The 17,479-nt window shown below is 42.7% G+C and overlaps 1 protein-coding gene and 2 non-coding genes across 3 annotated transcripts in view; 1 reads left to right on the top strand and 2 right to left on the bottom strand.

Annotated features, from left to right (window-relative positions):
• Positions 1 to 895: 895 nt before the first annotated feature.
• Positions 896 to 977, bottom strand: trnas-aga (transfer RNA serine (anticodon AGA)). Its single transcript has one exon. It is a non-coding gene; the product is annotated as a tRNA-Ser (tRNA).
• Positions 978 to 1,129: 152 nt separating this feature from the next.
• trnas-aga (transfer RNA serine (anticodon AGA)) lies at positions 1,130 to 1,211 on the top strand. The gene has a single exon. It is a non-coding gene; the product is annotated as a tRNA-Ser (tRNA).
• Positions 1,212 to 4,751: 3,540 nt separating this feature from the next.
• Positions 4,752 to 17,479, bottom strand: part of LOC112067754 (growth factor receptor-bound protein 2) — a 49,891-nt gene continuing 37,163 nt past the window's right edge. The window contains exons 4-6 of the mRNA XM_024147754.2: positions 6,600 to 6,722; positions 5,695 to 5,863; positions 4,752 to 5,364 (exon numbers count right to left, since the gene is read on the bottom strand). Coding sequence (XP_024003522.1) covers positions 5,179 to 5,364; positions 5,695 to 5,863; positions 6,600 to 6,722 — 478 coding nt within the window. The 3' untranslated portion in view covers positions 4,752 to 5,178. The remainder of the gene's footprint in view (positions 5,365 to 5,694; positions 5,864 to 6,599; positions 6,723 to 17,479) is intronic.

Raw genomic sequence — 17,479 nt, 5'->3', positions numbered from 1 at the left:
GTCCTTTGGTCTGATCAGTCCAAATTTGAGATTTTTGGTTCCAACCGCCGTGTCTTTGTGAGATTCAGAATATGTGAACGGATGATCTCCGCATGTGTAGTTCCCACTGTGAAGCATTGAGGAAGGGGTATGATGGTGTTGGGGTGYTTTGCTGATGATACTGTCTGTGATTTATTTAGCATTCAAGGCACACTTAACCAGCATGTCTACCACAGCATTCTGCAGCGATACGCCATCCCATCTGGTTTGCGCTTAGTGGGACTATCATTTGTTTTTCAACAGGACAATGACCCAAAACACACCTCCAGGCTGTGTAAGGGCTATTTGACCAAGAGTGAGAGTGCTGCATCAGATGACCTGGCCTCCACTATAACCCGACCTCAACCCAATTGAGATGGTTTGGGATGAGTTGGACTGCAGAGACAAGGAAAAGCAGCCAACAAGTGCTCAGCATATGTGGGAACTTCAAGATTKCTGGAAAAGCATTCCTCAAGAAGCTGGTTGAGAGAACGCCAAGAGTGTGCAAAGCTGTCATCAAGGAGGCAAAGGGTGGCTATTTTGAAGAATCTCAAATAAGAAATATATTTAGATTTGTTGAACAAATTTTTGGGTTATTACATGTTTACATGTGTGTTATTTCATAGTTTTGATGTGTTCACTATTATACTACAATGTAGAAAATAGTAAAAAGATTATGAAAAATCCTTGAATTAGTAGGTGTGTCCACTTTTGACTGGTACTCTATATAACAATATAGATCATAACACCATGTATATACATCATTGATTGTAACGTTACTGTATGTATGTGTTACAATGTCTCCAAAAGTGGACATTTCCTCATCGTCACGTTACGGCTGATGTTGCTTTTAGCAGCAACCTACAAAAAAATAGTTCGTTGTCGGCAGGATTCGAACCTGCGCGGGAAGATCCCAATGGATTTCTAGTCCATCGCCTTAACCACTCGGCCACGACAACCTCATACACTTTCTTAAAAACATTACTATCAAATAAATTACATTACGATACAAATTATTAAGCGGAAACTACATTTCATTGTAACACTTTCAACAAGAACTTGTTACGCGTTGTTATATAGATTACAAACATTTTTAGAGCCTTATTAGCAAGTTGTCGTGGCCGAGTGGTTAAGGCGATGGACTAGAAATCCATTGGGATCTTCCCGCGCAGGTTCGAATCCTGCCGACAACGGGCAATTTTTTTGTAGGTTGCTGCTAAAAGCCAATACAGTACACTGTCCAGTCTTGTGGTCTGGTCATAATTGGAGTACAAATGCAGTTCGTTTATACAGGAAAAGGAAGCATTTACAAATTAATCTCGAATGATTCTCGCAACGGACATATAAGGACGCAAAAACAACACCCCATTATCGTAGTGATGTACTTTTACAAAATGTATTTTAACGTTATTTTTTAAAAGAAGCTTTGAAAACATTGACATATGCATACTTTTATATCTAATAAATTGAAAACGGGGAAAAAATTTACATTATTATAGCGCTATGCAGTGGTCGAACCGAATGGTGGCATGAGGAAAACAAATTAATTTCAGATGATGATAGCTGCCAGGAGGTGGCGATAATGCACTATGTATACCAGAATAAACATGTCTGTCTTCAGGCAGGGATTGCAGTCATACAAGGATGATCATCTTTACCACAGACCTTTTAATTGCGTCTGTATTTGATGTAATGTAGTGGGTACAACAGATTAGTTTTCATATTGGCAACTATGTGTACCCATTAAAGGCATTGTAGAACAAACATGTTTTGGCATGGTTGATCTGACAGTCTGGGTTGTAGTGAGACATTTTGACAGTGTCATGGTGGTAGTGTAAAAGTACACCATTGAGATATCTCAGTCTGATAAGTAACGGGGTGACTGGAGTACAAAGAATCCAATGCTTGCATTTCACAGACTATTTGCATGAGGTTCAGTAAGCGGGTGAACATCAGTGGTGTAAACATCAGTTTATTCCTATTTGAATATGATGACAGCATAAATAATAGCAGTGGGAAGATCTAGAAGGTTTTGCCTTCGAATACTACCTTCCAATAGTGGATCATGAACTGGTGTGGCCCAGGGTGAGTGATAGGATGCCTCCCACATGGGTGTTTAACTTACTCACTACCTTTTGACTTTTAATCCAAGAGACGACAGCAATGTGAATCTATTGTCTTGATCCTCTGAACAGGAGTCAGGGATGTTGGAAAATGTTTGGTGCCCAGGGCCCTCAGGTTTAATTTAATCTCCATACTACAATTGAGGCTTGTGTAGTGTATTACTGCTGTAGTTTAACCTGAGCATCCAATCAGTCCCTCCACCTGCCAAACCCCTACATTGAACACAGTAAAAAAAGATGCTCCAGTGGTGTCAAAAACATAGGCCCAACACGTATTTCCACAAATGAAATAGGCCCCAGGAAGTATGACATGGGAAGTTCAGTGTTATTTCACTGTGTGTGTCAATGTCTCTAGATGTCTGAAGGAGAATACAAATATGTATTTCTCTGCACACACACCCACACCTCCGAATGGATAAACTGACACGCACACACCAAGCTAAGCAGAGAGATAAACTGTACGTTGCATCTTTGCAAACAATTAATAATTTATGTAAACACAATCATGCAATAACACGCAGTGAATTGCATCAAGATCTATAAAAAATAATGTGTTTCCATGTTTTCAAAGCCAGCAAGTCCCTTAGTGGAAAATTTGACAGACAATTGATAATTTAATTGATGCTCAAATGGTGGGAGATAGGGACCCTGGGAAATTGTCTGACACATTTTTGGAGAAGACAGGTTTTGGTAAATGCTTGTGAAGTTCCCTGGCTATCCGGGACGTCATCAAATATGGCTGTTTATATTTATGCTGCTCACTTACCTGTCTCTAGACTCCAGACCTGATGAGACTTCTTACAGTACATGACATCCTCAGACTACAATGAATTCCATGGACTGAGGATGGACTACAATGAATTCCATGGACTGAGCACTTAATGTTCCCAGTCCGCTGTTTTGTTAAAGTGTCCGTCAGTGGAAAGGCTGCCTGCATGTGACGCAACATAGTCAGAAAGTGGCCAGATTGGTTGGACGTGTTTAAGGGCTAAAAATAACAGAACACAAAAGCAGACAGTCCAACAGAACAAGGGTAATGCAATGTGTACATTTTCACCGGGCAGCCACCCCTAGTACCGAAGGCTGTGCTTAAAGACGCCAAGCCATCAGCTTCCTCTTCAAATTAAGCTTGTTCATGGCACCCAGAGGGACAGGAACTTGGCATTGGACACGTAGGGGAGCCTGATGTGTCAATATAGGTATTTATTTGTGATTCATGGCTGAACACTGCATGTCCCAGCCCCTACAGGTTGTCAGATGCAAAGCCAGGTAATGGGCTATTCATTTCTATACATTTTTAGACAGATGAATTTAGCCATCAAAAGGTTTGTTGAATCACAAGATGAAAAAAATAACTGTATGTGACCATCTATGGACCACACCACATGGTATGGTATCTCTTTGTTTATTTGTAGAATTGCATTTTTATTTAAAAATTAAATAAAATAAAAAATAAAAAAAAGAGGCAAAAAAACAGTATCAATAGGGAAGAGAAGGCAAGATACACTTAAATAAGAAAAGTTCCATAAAAGAAGGGCACAATGAGGGAGGGAGATGTGGKGTTGATGGGACAGGTTGGATTATGTACATGGTTTCTCACTGCAGGATTGACGGGCCCCACAAAGGGGCTCAAAGCAGCAGGTCGGAGACACTGAAACACCAGAGAGAAAGGCACTATCCAGAGAGAACAAAGAAACTAAACACACACAGAAAAAAAAACACACCAGACCAGAAATCAAATGCTTAACATAAAAAGTGCTTGACACACCACAGACAGAAAAACAACATTGGTCAAGCTGATCTCTCAACTTTTAGCATAAAAGACACAATTTTCTCAAAACTGTTTATCACGCCATCATGTGATTATCCAACTCACCTACTTGTCATGTGTGAGTCTAACAAGGAGGGGATTGTTAATGTATGCGCGTGTGTGTTTGATGCATATTTTTCATACATCTCTCTATATAATTTTATATTGACACCATTACTAATTCAGCACTTCTCAGAAATCCCTTGCAGTTGTGTAGTTCAGTTCTCCGACCTTGCTTCCCTCATGTCAATGTCTATGGACTCAGTCAGCTACATTCACGGCCCAAGAGTAAAATGGCTGCAATAAATACATTGGCTTCAAAAGGTGGCTGGCCTTTTACAGGGTATCATAATATAACAGCTCATGCAGCATACATGGCTCTACTCGCTGCCCGGCGTTAGCTTCCTGACACGATTGGGTTTGTTAGAAATAACAGATTATTCTCTCATTTATTAGACAAGGAAATTATTTCATGTTTTAAATATCATGCCATTTTAACTGGGAGCCCTCAAATAATCCAGGAAAAATTATACTGATAATTCAGTTTATCCCAGAGCTACTATTCCAGACTAACATTTTTTAACATAATTTACAAATGGAAAAAAACAATACAATTTGTGATGACTGGTAAAACACATACAAATATATATTCTTTAAAAATGGATTCTCTCTATACTGTAGGTGATTTATTTATACAGCCCTGGGCTGATGTACAATGCTCACATGCCAATGATCTTGGACTTGGTAACTTTCTGCAGAAAACATCTGTATTTTTTCAATATTTTTTCAATCATTTWWAAAAAATATTTGTACATGTGTTTTTATTTAAAACAGCGTTAGGATTTATTGGTATTTCATTTAGGTGATTAAAACATGCAGCAAAAAAGGAAAAGAAACGCAGAATGTGAAGAAGTAGAGGACAGAAGCAGCTGTGGGAGTCTAGGTATAGAATCATTCTCATTATCTTCACTTTTGGTGCACTATGCTTAGTTTCTCTGTGTTTTTTCCTCAATGACAGTTCAGTTCTGACTGAAGCGTTCACTATAGAGGCGAACATTCTCAGTGTTAAAAGTTGGCTTTGCTCAGCTGCCACCGACAAGGTGATGCCATCGACAGAACTAATCCTCTATTTTTCATTCCTTGTTGCATTCTCCCTCTCTGTTCCTGATGTCTTCTTGATGGGTTGACGGGGGGGTATGGGGTGGTTGTTGATGTTTGTGTGTTTGTTTACATGTTCCGGTTGACTGGTGTGACGTAGTTGCGGGGGAACATGCCCGTCAGCCCGTGGCATCCTCCCTTCCACCAGTTAGGGTCAGAGTTGTCCAGGACCTGGATGAAGTCTCCGCGTCGGAAGCCCAGCTCGCCATCCTCCTGGGGGTCAAAGTCAAAGAGCGCCTGTACATATGTGGGATTCTGTGGGCCGGGAGAGAGAAAGAGAGCAAAACAAATCCATGAGTCCCAGACATGTTAACACAGTCTTTCAAAAGGATAAAGCCTCGGTTCTTCCCTGGTTGTGTGTTCTGAACCAACCGTGACTCGTTGGTGAACTGAGCCAATGCCTTGACATCCAAAGGTTAGGCCGGCAGGATGAGGGATTGAGTCAGCAACTCTGGGGCCAATCGGTCTCCCTCAAAGCTATTATTTTACACTAATAACCTAGTTTGTTGTTGTGACCATTAAGTCTCCTACAAAGCCACACTGGTAAACAGCCTGAGATGAAGGTTAAGAGGGATGTGTGCTCACCTGGTGGACCTGCTCAATGTCACGCAGGAAGATCTGCTGGTTGCGGGATACAGAGGTGGAGCGGTGGTAGTCCACCAGCTCGTTAAGCGAGTTGAACTTCACCACCCACAGGAAGTACTTTCCTGCCCCATCACGCAGGACTTTGAAGTGCTGAACGTCATTTCCAAACCTGAGGAGATGGGGGACAGAGGAAGAGAACCATGGGTAGCTGGCCAGCAGCAGACAGACAACAGAAAAAGAACTGCTGAAACAGAACAGAGAAAAGAGATCCCAACGGCCAAAGGAAATACATGTGGACATGTTCTCTTAGCAACACATTAGGAAGACAGACTGTCTCTATAACAGTGTGAACACAGGTCATGACCCCATGGATGGTAACGCTGCAGACAGAGATAAACCAGCCTCTTCCACAGCCATCAGGGGGATTAGTCTCTACTAAGACAAACTCCTTGTTCTGTACTCAGAGGGCAATAGACAGCTGGAGTCACATAGTGATCACTTGAATTATCTTGAATTGTCTATCTAATTTACATAGACAGACACTACAGCAACATGACAGTGAGGGCTGCTGAATTGAGCCTTTTTAAGTAAAGCAGAGTGGAAACAGACTTGGGAAATCAAAGAGTTTGCGTCAGTATTGTGCAAGCTGGAAAGAGAGAGCTGAAATCCTGCTGTAAAATGACTGTCAGTGAGCTGGAGTTAATGCTCATAGACACCAGGGGGCAGCACAGAACACTGGGTAAAAAAGAAAGCAGCTAGTGCTGTAGTGTATTTAAACACAGGAAGAGAAACATAGCAAATGTTTGTGTCTGTTATCCAATACATTGTACGGTGCACAGAGCAGTCCCTCGCCCCAACATATGTAGAGCAGGGCTTCTAAACCTTTCGTGTGTGTGTTCATTTACTTGACAGAGAGGGAGAAGTCCCCTGGCGCACTCTCACTCTCTCGGATGAGGAAGGCCCCGTCTTGCCTCTGTTTGTTCAACATCTCTTCTGCCTTGGCACGGGGGATCTTGCCAAAGAACCACCTGGAGGGAGGGACAGCACCACACACACACACACACAGTCAGGGGAGAGAACACAGCCGGACCAGCATGAAACAAACAAATAGACATCTGCTCCCTCACGATCAAGGACGACACATGGTCATCTCCCACTGTTACAGTCCTAAGAGATTATACAGTATTTCAGATAAAGCCTCTGCCCCAGTCAACCGATTAATACTGCAGGTAGGAGAACCAGAACCGTGGGCGTTGTGTACAGTGAGGGCACAGGRGTTGAGGAGTGGGGATTGCGTGCTGTGCTGYTGAAGCAGAGCMTGTCTCACTCCCAGCAAGGTCTGTGATAGCAGCMCWGGCTGGGCCAATGGCAGCTGTAGCAGCAGGGGGCAAAGAGAGAGCGAGAGAGAGAAAGCGCTCTCTCCGGTTAATTATTAACCAGAGCAGCCAGAGAGATGACATCTTGGCTCCTTTGCATGAAAGTGAAAATCAATAATAAAATTACCAAGACCTAATCCTCTTTGCATTTGTGCCCTCTATCGGCCGGCCCCCGCCTACAGCTCCCTGTCTGATAAAGGTGCCGGCAGAGCAATTAAAGCAGGCACGGAAAGAGCAGCCAGGCCATGTGGAGCCAGACTGGTTGCATCTCTCTCTCTCTCACACACACACACACACACGCACGCACACGCACACGCAGATATAAATGCCACTATGGAAAAGCAATCTAAAGCTATTTTGACTCACTATAGCAGGCTCCCAAATGTGTTATTACTTATACCACTTCTACTATAAGGATGGTCCAAAAGTTCTATATTTAATGGTCTGGTCTGTGAATACATACCGGGAGATGAAATGCAGAGGCACATTAACATCTAGCGTTGGCTGAAGCTACTGTATTGCATGTGGGTAGTTGCCATAGGGCCAAAACAAAAGTGAACAAATTATTTATTCAAAATTGAAAGTAAAAAAAGATAGTTRCAAAAGCGTATATCTAAACAATTCAAAATGTTCTGTGGCCACTTTTTATTTTAAATTTGTATCCAATTTAATGAAACATTTCATGCATTAGTGCCTTGAGTTTGTCCTCTGGTGTGACATAAGTAATACTAATATGACGGTTTAATGATTCTCAAATACATAAGAAAATWATTTTTTACTAATTATCAGTTACTTAGTTTAAATTTTTTTTTTTTATTGGTGTAACTCTATAGAACATGACGTCCCACCGATGGACAATACACAACAACAATGTTACGGTTAAAAAGTAATTAATGAAACTATGAAGTTTCTGACCGCTCTAAAATGCAACTTCTAAACATCAGTAACGGATCCTCATTAAAGTATTTAAAATGTACTCATAACAATTACAGGATCTCGAAAAAGTCCTGCACTGCTATTTTTCATCACTAGCTCCCCGAGTCGGGAGTGGGTAATTTGTGAGCCTGTTTCCTTCCTTGGATGTGGAAGCCGTTTCTTAGGCTCCGAGCCGGAATCTAACTCTGATTCCACGTTACCCATGATCACCATGGTATGCACAGAAAGTACCATCGGAAATTGATAGGGCACACAATCAAATTAGATGTCAGCGCCACGAAGGGCACGCCACCGGTCGAGGTTATAGAGTCACTAAAAGCCTTAGAGTACCTGCATGGATTTTAGGTCTGATAAATACACACATCCCCAACGGTCAGCACTCGTTGGCATGTATTAGCTGTAGAACAGTTATCCAAGTAACGTTGGAGCGATCAAAGGAACTGATTTAAATGAGCCATTGGCAGTTTCACTGTACCGGCTGTGTGTACTAAGCCTGGCATGTCTTAATCTTTGAGAGGAATATGCTACTGGCAGGATCACTCAGGGAGACACCCCACGTGCAGCGAGGTGCAGGGGCACAGTTATCCAGTGATGGAGGAGACCCAAACGAACCAGTGGGAGGCCCCTCTCCTACCAACAGCCGAAGCCGTGGGAGCCCGAAGCACCACTTGAGAGGTGTTCTGTTGGAGGGTATTTGGAGTATATCGCAAAATGGGGTTTGAGAAACACAACGTGTCTCTGACACTGGTGGGTAATAAATTGGAGGCAGGGTTAACAATCTCCAAAGGAGGTGCCTACCCAGGGTGGATCACGTACGCCAATTGGACAGGAGTAATTGGTGGCATAGACAAAGACGGATCAAGGGAATGGATGGTCTAATGCAGAGAGTGATAACCAGTAGTGGGAGCACCACAGCCAGTCCCCAATATCACTAGGGCCATGTTAAAGAACCAGGCTTTCCCAAGCGGCAGAGAGACACAGATGGCGCCGGAGCAATGGTCACCTGCAGTGATTGAAAACCTGGCGTGGTTGCAAAAGGATACTGCACAAAAAGGGTAAGTGTACCATCAAAATCTATACTGAACAAAATCAAACGCAACATGTAAAGTGTTGGTCCTACTGAGCTGAAATAAAAGATCCAGGACATATTCCAAACGCACAAAAGGTGTATTTCTCTCAAATGTTGTGCACAAATTTGTTGACATCCCTGTTAGTGAGCATTTCTACTTTGCCAAGATAATCCATCCAGGTGTGGCTTATCAAAAAGCTGATTAAACGACATGATCATTACACAGGTGCACCTTGTGCTGGGGGACAATAAATGGCCACTCTAAAATGTGCAGTTTAGTCACACAACAATGCCACAGATGTCTCAAGTTAAGGGAATGTGCAATTGGCAAGCGGACTGCAGGAATGTACAACAGAGCTGTTGCCAGAGAATTTAATGTTATTTTCTCTACCATAATCCCCCCCCCCAAAAGTCATTTTTAGAGAATTTGTCAGTACGGTGGGGTGCTCAGTAGGAGTTTAGACATTTGTAACATTTACTGCTCAAATTTTTAAATTTATTTTAATATAAAATGAAAGACCTCTCAAACAAAGTTTGATAACTTTACTTACATGTTTTAAGAAGACAAAAATATTTGATAGAATGTGTGAAAAGTTCCGACTAAGCTTAATGGGTACAGAGTTTACAGAGGGTACCCTTTAAGCCCATGGTTGTTCCAAATAAGCACACCTCTTAAATAATCAATTTTATTTAGATTAATATAATCTCCCCCAAATAAATAAAAATAAACTGATCATTATTATTCATCATGAAAGTAGCACTCATAACAGGGGGGGGATGTCATATCCACAGAGATCAATGGACTTAGTTTTTTGTTCTTGCCGACCAGTACACACCCGATTCAACTAATCATAGACTTCAATCAAGACATGATTAGTTGAATCATGTATGTTATTGCTTGGTTAGAACACAAACCTGAACCCACACTGGCCCTCTGTGGATAAGAAGCCATGCAACAAAGACCATAACACACACAACTGTCAATGAATTATCTGAAAGATGATTCACATTTGATGTACTGAAAAACAGGATACAAGATACAAATCCTATATATCCCACCTCCCGCAGCAACAGTGACTGGCAGCAGAGCTGTGCGCACTGAGTGAAGCGCTGAAGCCACTGCGCACAGACATAAAATCGGTCTAATTTACTTGAAAGTCTACAAAGTGAGACTTTGTCCTCATCTTTCTTGGCTATTTACATTTTTTTCGACGTTAGTTTAAGTCTGCTGCTTCAACTGATAGTAAACAGGCACCCTAATCAAATCCCAAATCTCTCACAGACACACATGACAAGACTTGAGTAGCCACGTTACCACGGTAACCTACCACCCTAAACCTATTTAATCCCATTAGTCACAATAGTGACCGCAAAAAAACTTTCAGTTATAAGGCTCAGACAATTTTACTTAATGATGTATCAATACATTTCCATCAAATATTGAAATAATAAAGGGTCTCAACGAAAGATGTGTAGTGTCACATGTTTCGTGTAAATTGTCACATGACCAGAGCTGTTTACTTCCTGGTTGCACCATAAGAAGACGATGGCTGCATCAAAGCTCCCAAACAAAAGGTTAGTAAAGTATGTTAACATTAAGATAGGACAAAGATTTTTAATACACATCATCTTTAAAGGTTATATCCAAGATGGCATAGCAGTCAGACGTCCTTTGTCCTCGTCTTGTCCCGTGTATATAWACAWTTACATCTTTCTTCGCATATCTTTTATATATTTTCTTTTCCAAAAACTCAACTTCAAAACACTCTCCTGCAACCCACCTCACCAATTTAAAAAAGAAGTAGTATTATTTACCTCAAATCTGAAATCCACAATAGAAGCTAGCCAGTTTACTGGCTAACGTTAGTATTCAGCTAACCACGGTTTGTGGTCATCAGCTATCTAGCTCGAAAAGCTATCGCCAGTTTTGTACAACACGACTCAGACCAGAACATACCGGACCGGATCTATTTCTCTCCCCATATCCCCGGATTTCAACCGCAAGCTCTGGACATTTACACCTGGATCTCGCAGCTAGCTAGCTGCTATCCGTGTGACTATTGGCTTACGTCGATCCCGGAGCAAACATCAATTATTCCGGAGCTAGCCAGCTGAAGAGTTCCATCAGCCACTCCTGGKCTACAATCACCTATCCGGACCCGTTTTACTGCCGATGCGGAGCCCCACCGRGCCTTCACGACTGRACTACCGACRTTATCTGCCCGAGGGAGTTATCCAACTGGCCCCTCYGTCGCGACATTACCTGAACGCCCATCTGCGGCCCGCTAATCGTTAGCTGTCTTATCGGCTGCTATCTGAATAGGTCTATCGGACAATTTTTCTTGGGTCACTATAAATATATCTATTTTGCCAATTGGATTGATCCCCTCTACCACACGGAACCCCACTAATCTACCGTCGGAAACGCACGAGGTGGCTAAAAACAGACCTCCATCCTATGCTGGCTTGCTACCGATGGCCCGGCTAGCTGTCAATCGCCGTGACCCCAACCAACCTCACTACTCACTGGACCCTTATGATCACTCGACTAAGCATGCCTCTCCTTAATGTCAATATGCCTTGTCCATTGCTGTTCTGGTTAGTGTTTATTTGCTTATTTCACTGTAGAGCCTCTAGCCCTGCTCATTATACCTTATCCAACCTTTCAGTTCCACCACCCACACATGCGATGACATCACCTGGTTTCAATGATGTTTCTAGAGACAATATCTCTCTCATCATCACTCAATACCTAGGTTTACCTCCACTCTATTCACATCCTACCATACCTTTGTCTGTACATTATACCTTGAAGCTATTTTATCGCCCCCAGTAACCTTCTTTTACTCTCTGTTCTGGACGTTCTAGATGACCAATTCTCATAGCTTTTAGCCGTACCCTTATCCTACTCCTCCTCTGTTCCTATGGTGATATAGAGGTGAATCCAGGCCCTGTAGTTCCTAGCTCCACACCTATTCCCCAGGCACTCTCTGACTTCTGTAACCGTAATAGCCTTGGTTCCATGCATGTTAACATTAGAAGCCTCCTCCCTAAGTTTGTTTTATTCACTGCTTTAGCACACTCTGCCAACCCGGATGTTCTAGCCGTGTCTGAATCCTGGCTTAGGAAGACCACYAAAAATTCTGAAATCTCCATTCCTAACTACAACATTTTCAGACAAGATAGAACGGCCAAAGGGGGCGGTGTTGCAATCTACYGSAAAGATAGCCTSCAGAGTTCTGTYCTACAATCCAGGTCTGTACCCAAGCAATTTGAACTTCTACTTTTAAAAATCCACCTCTCTAAAAACAAGTCTCTCACCGTTGCCGCCTGCTATAGACCACCCTCTGCCCCCAGCTGTGCTCTGGACACCATATGTGAACTGATTGCCCCCGATCTATCTTCAGAGCTCGTGCTGCTAGGCGACCTAAACTGGAACATGCTTAACACCCCAGCCATCCTACAATCTAAGCTTGATGCCCTCAATCTCACACAAATGTATCAATGAACCTACCAGGTACCACCCCAAAGCCGTAAACACACTTGCCCTCTAAATACACCTCTGCTGTTTTCAACCAAGATCTCAGCGATCACTGCGTCATTGCATGCATCCGTAATGGGTCAGCGGTCAAACGACCTTCACTCATCACTGTCAAACGCTCCCTGAAACACTTCAGCGAGTAGGCCTTTCTAATCGACCTGGCCGGGGTATCCTGGAAGGGTATTGATCTCATCCTGTCAGTAGAGGATGCCTGGTTATTTTTTATTTTTTTAAATGCCTTCCTCACCATCTTAAATAAGCATGCCCCATTCAAGAAATTTAGAACCAGGAACAGATATAGCCCTTGGTTCTCTCCAGACCTGACTGCTCTTAACCAACACAAAAACATCCTATGGCGTTCTGCATTAGCATCGAACAGCCCCCGTGATATGCAACTTTTCAGGGAAGCTAGAAACCAATATACACAGGCAGTTAGAAAAGCCAAGGCTAGCTTTTTCAAGCAGAAATTTGCTTCCTGCAACAAACTCAAAAAAGTTCTGGGACACTGTAAAGTCCATGGAGAATAAGAACACCTCCTCCCAGCTGCCCACTGCGCTGAGGACAGGGAACACTGTCACCACCGATACATCCACTATAATTGAGAATTTCAATAAGCATTTTTCTACGGCTGGCCATGCTTTCCACCTGGCTACCCCTACCCCGGTTAACAGCACTGCACCCCCCACAGCAACTCGCCCAAGCCTTCCCCATTTCTCCTTCTCCCAAATCCAGTCAGCTGATGTCCCGAAAGAGCTGCAAAATCTGGACCCCTACAAATCAGCCGGGCTAGACAATCTGGACCCTCTCTTTCTAAAGTGATCTGCCGAAATTGTTGCAACCCCTATTACTAGCCTGTTCAACCTCTCTTTCGTGTCGTCTGAGATTCCCAAAGATTGGAAAGCAGCTGCGGTCATCCCCCTCTTCAAAGGGGGGGACACTCTTGACCAAAACTGCTACAGACCTATATCTCTCCTGCCTTTCTAAGGTCTTCGAAAGCCAAGTCAACAAACAGATTACCGTCCATTTCGAATCCCACCATACCTTCTCCGCTATGCAATCTGGTTTCAGAGCTGGTCATGGGTGCACCTCAGCCACGCTCAAGGTCCTAAACGATATCCTAACCGCCATCGATAAGAAACAATACTGTGCAGCCGTATTCATTGACCTGGCCAAGGCYTTTGACTCTGTCAATCACCACATCCTCATCGGCAGACTCGATAGCCTTGGTTTCTCAAATGACTGCCTTGCCTGATTCACCAACTACTTCTCTGATAGAGTTCAGTATGTCAAATCGGAGGGCCTGTTGTCCGGGCCACTGGCAGTCTCTATGGAGGTGCCACAGGGTTCAATTCTTGGACCGACTCTCTTCTCTGTATACATCAATGATGTCGCTCTTGCTGCTGGTGAGTCTCTGATCCACCTCTACGCAGAAGACACCATTCTGTATACCTCTGGCCCTTCTTTGGACACTGTGTTAACAACCCTCCAGACGAGCTTCAATGCCATACAACTCTCCTTCCGTGGCCTCCAATTGCTCTTAAATACAAGTACAACTAAATGCATGCTCTTCAACTGATCGCTGCCTGCACGTCCAACATCACTACTCTGGACGGTTCTGACTTAGAATATGTGGACAACTACAAATACCTAGGTGTCTGGTTAGACTGTAAACTCTCTTTCCAGACTCACATCAAACATCTCCAATCCAAAGTTAAATCTAGAATTGGCTTCCTATTTCGCAACAAAGCATCCTTCACTCATGCTGGCAAACATACCCTTGTAAAACTGACCATCCTACCGATCCTCGACTTCAGCGATGTCATTTACAAAATAGCCTCCAATACCCTACTCAATCAATTGGATGCAGTCTATCACAGTGCCATCCGTTTTGTTACCAAAGCCCCATATACTACCCACCACTGCGACCTGTACGCTCTCGTTGGCTGGCCCTCGCTTCATACTCGTCGCCAAACCCACTGGCTCTAGTCATCTACAAGACCCTGCTAGGTAAAGTCCCCCTTATCTCAGATCTCTGGTTCCATAGCAGCACCCACCGCAGCAGGTATATCTCACTGGTCACCCCCAAAGCCAATTCTTCCTTTGGCCCCCTCTCCTTCCAGTTCTCTGCTGCCAATGACTGGAATGAACTACAAAAATCTCTGAAACTGGAAACACTTATCTCCCTCACTAGCTTTAAGCACCAGCTGTCAGAGCAGCTCACAGATTACTGCACCTGTACATAGTCCATCTATAATTTGCCCAAACAACTACCTCCCCCTACTGTATTTATTTATTTTGCACCCCATTATTTCTATCTCTACTTTGCACATTCTTCTCAACTTGCCTACCTGGTTAAATAAAGGTGAAATAAAATAAAAAAGGTGTCTAGTATTGATATATGCATTTGCAATTACTTAACTTTGTTCAGTGTGGTCATAGAATGAGTAAACATGTTGACGGCAACAATAGTGACCGGTGGGATAACACAGTGCATCAGGTATACACATACATAATTATTGTTCTACCTAACTTTCTACTCTGTTCTTTCTTTTAGTTTTACTTTGAGTCAAGTTCTGGATATGTTGGATTTTGGTGACCGCCCAGACAAGGCGTGCAACGTTGCAGTTATCCCTCAGTGATTGTGATAGCGATGGGTCAGATATGGACTATGAGGGGGAGACAGGCCATTTGCCAGCCAGGCTGTTGAATGTATATGCAAACAGATGATGACAGGAACAACATTATCAGTGATGATGACCTACCCCTCACCACGCCACACTCTCCTCCCTGAGACTGGGTTGGGTCATAGACCCAGTGTCGTTCTTGGTGTTGCAGAGCAATCTCAGGTGCCTCAAGGTTGCAAGTTCCTTCATGACAACCTCTTCACTTCGCTTGCACTCCTCGATGAAATTACAAAAAGAGGATACGGGAGTTCTGGAACGATAAGGCAAAATTGTCTGATGTCCCATTCAAGCCATAGAAGGACTTCATGAAGTTACCCCGGGGTCCGGTTGCTGGTCCAGTTGCTGGTCCGTTAGAAAGACAATAACATTGTCACAGTGGCAAAAAACATGGAGGAGAAATACAGTGAGACCTCTGTCAAGAGATGGAACAAGGAGCGATGTGCCTTTTCACAAAATCCCACAACCAAAATGCATCAACCGATACAATGAGCACATGGGTGGTGTTGAACTTCACAACCTACAGGTTTCAAGATACCATATCTCCATCAGGTCTAAGAAGTGGTGGTGGCCCATCTTTGCATGGTCTCCCAACAGTGCACTCGTAAACAGCCATTTATTTTACARAGATGTTATGGGAGGGACCATCAACCTGGTCACCTTCTCATTGATAGTGGCACATATGCAAAAGTTTGGCACGAAACCACTGAGCCACGGAAGGAGATCTCTACTGGCTGCTACTGTTGAAGATCAAGCAAGATATGACTAAGCTTCTCACTGGCCAATCAACACGATGCACCGGTTCCATAGATGTCATCATTGTGACGAACGCACTACCTATGCATGTGAGAAATGCAAAGCGCCACTGCACATTGAGTGCTTCAAGATATACCATGGACAGTAGAAAAGGAGATAAGAGCGAATGAAAAAGGGCTGAAAAAGCCAATAAAAGAAAAATAGATAAGTCAATAAAGGGTGAGGAGAGGCAGTACAACGGACTCACGGAAGAAAAGAAAAGTCGACGAAAAAGGGAAAAAGACCATCAAAATGACTGAAATGTTTTTGGAAAAGAGGATCAATTGATTCAAGACATACTGTATGCCAGTAGGTCTGACTGATCACAGTTCAAAATAGTGATGCACAAACTAATCGTGCACTTGGTTCTGAAGCCTACCTCTATGATATATATGTATGTATGTGTATAATATTATTTATTTTTTTGTCCAGTGTAGGCCTCTACTTGAATGCATGTTCTACAGGCTACCTCTATCCTAAATGTTACCTTTATGTTCAATGTGAATGAATGACACGACTGCTATGCAGTTGTCATTGTGACATTTTAGTGCAACATTCACTAACAATGTTAATGAATATTACACTAAAGTACAATTTCAAATGTTACAATAAAGTAACAATATTAATGTTTCGATACATGTTGCACTAAAGCAACAATGTTACAATGTTGAAATACATTGATGGTTGTGTTTTTTTGTTTTTGCTCTGTATTCATATCGGTGTTGTATAAGGGTTCTGATATGTAAAATAGCCACACTAGATTGTGATGGGCATTCTAGTGGCAATGCTGGGGACTGACAGTGACAGAGTTTTAAATGTGTTAATAACTGGGCTGGAATAAAGAATTTTCATGACTGCATTGGAGAAATATGTTAATTCAGTATACATCACATTATCCCACCGGTCACAATTGTGACCAACCATAAAACAGACTTTTTCACCTACTTTTCCATGAAAATGTAAAAAAAATAATGATTGATTATTTCAAAGGGTTACTAATGACACAAGATTTTGATATTTTCATGTCTGGGAAAAATTCAGGATGAAATGGGTTAAAGGGGCAGCTGAATATTTTGGATAAAAGACTCGGGTCACAAAAATGTAATTTAATTGAGCAATATACACCACATAAAGCATGGTCATCCGTTGTTTTGTGTTTTTTTATATAATTATGGCGGAAAAATATTTTGCCGGGTAGCTCGTACATTTTTTCCATCTACCTGCACCAGTGGCTGGTTGGCCAAARAGTAGGCCCTGATGGCAATGGCAGAAAAGTTAAACTATTTTTTCTGTACTTCATTGCAAAAGAACCCTCCCCAGCGCAATGGTGCCCGAATGCTGGCTCGTTGTTTAATCATAGAATTGGGTCACACCATGTGGACATTGA

The sequence above is a fragment of the Salvelinus sp. IW2-2015 genome, linkage group LG20, assembly GCF_002910315.2.
Source record: "Salvelinus sp. IW2-2015 linkage group LG20, ASM291031v2, whole genome shotgun sequence".
Taxonomy (NCBI): domain Eukaryota; kingdom Metazoa; phylum Chordata; class Actinopteri; order Salmoniformes; family Salmonidae; genus Salvelinus; species Salvelinus sp. IW2-2015.
The sequence above is the reverse complement of the archived record's forward strand: the minus strand, read 5'-3'. Positions and strand labels throughout refer to the sequence as shown.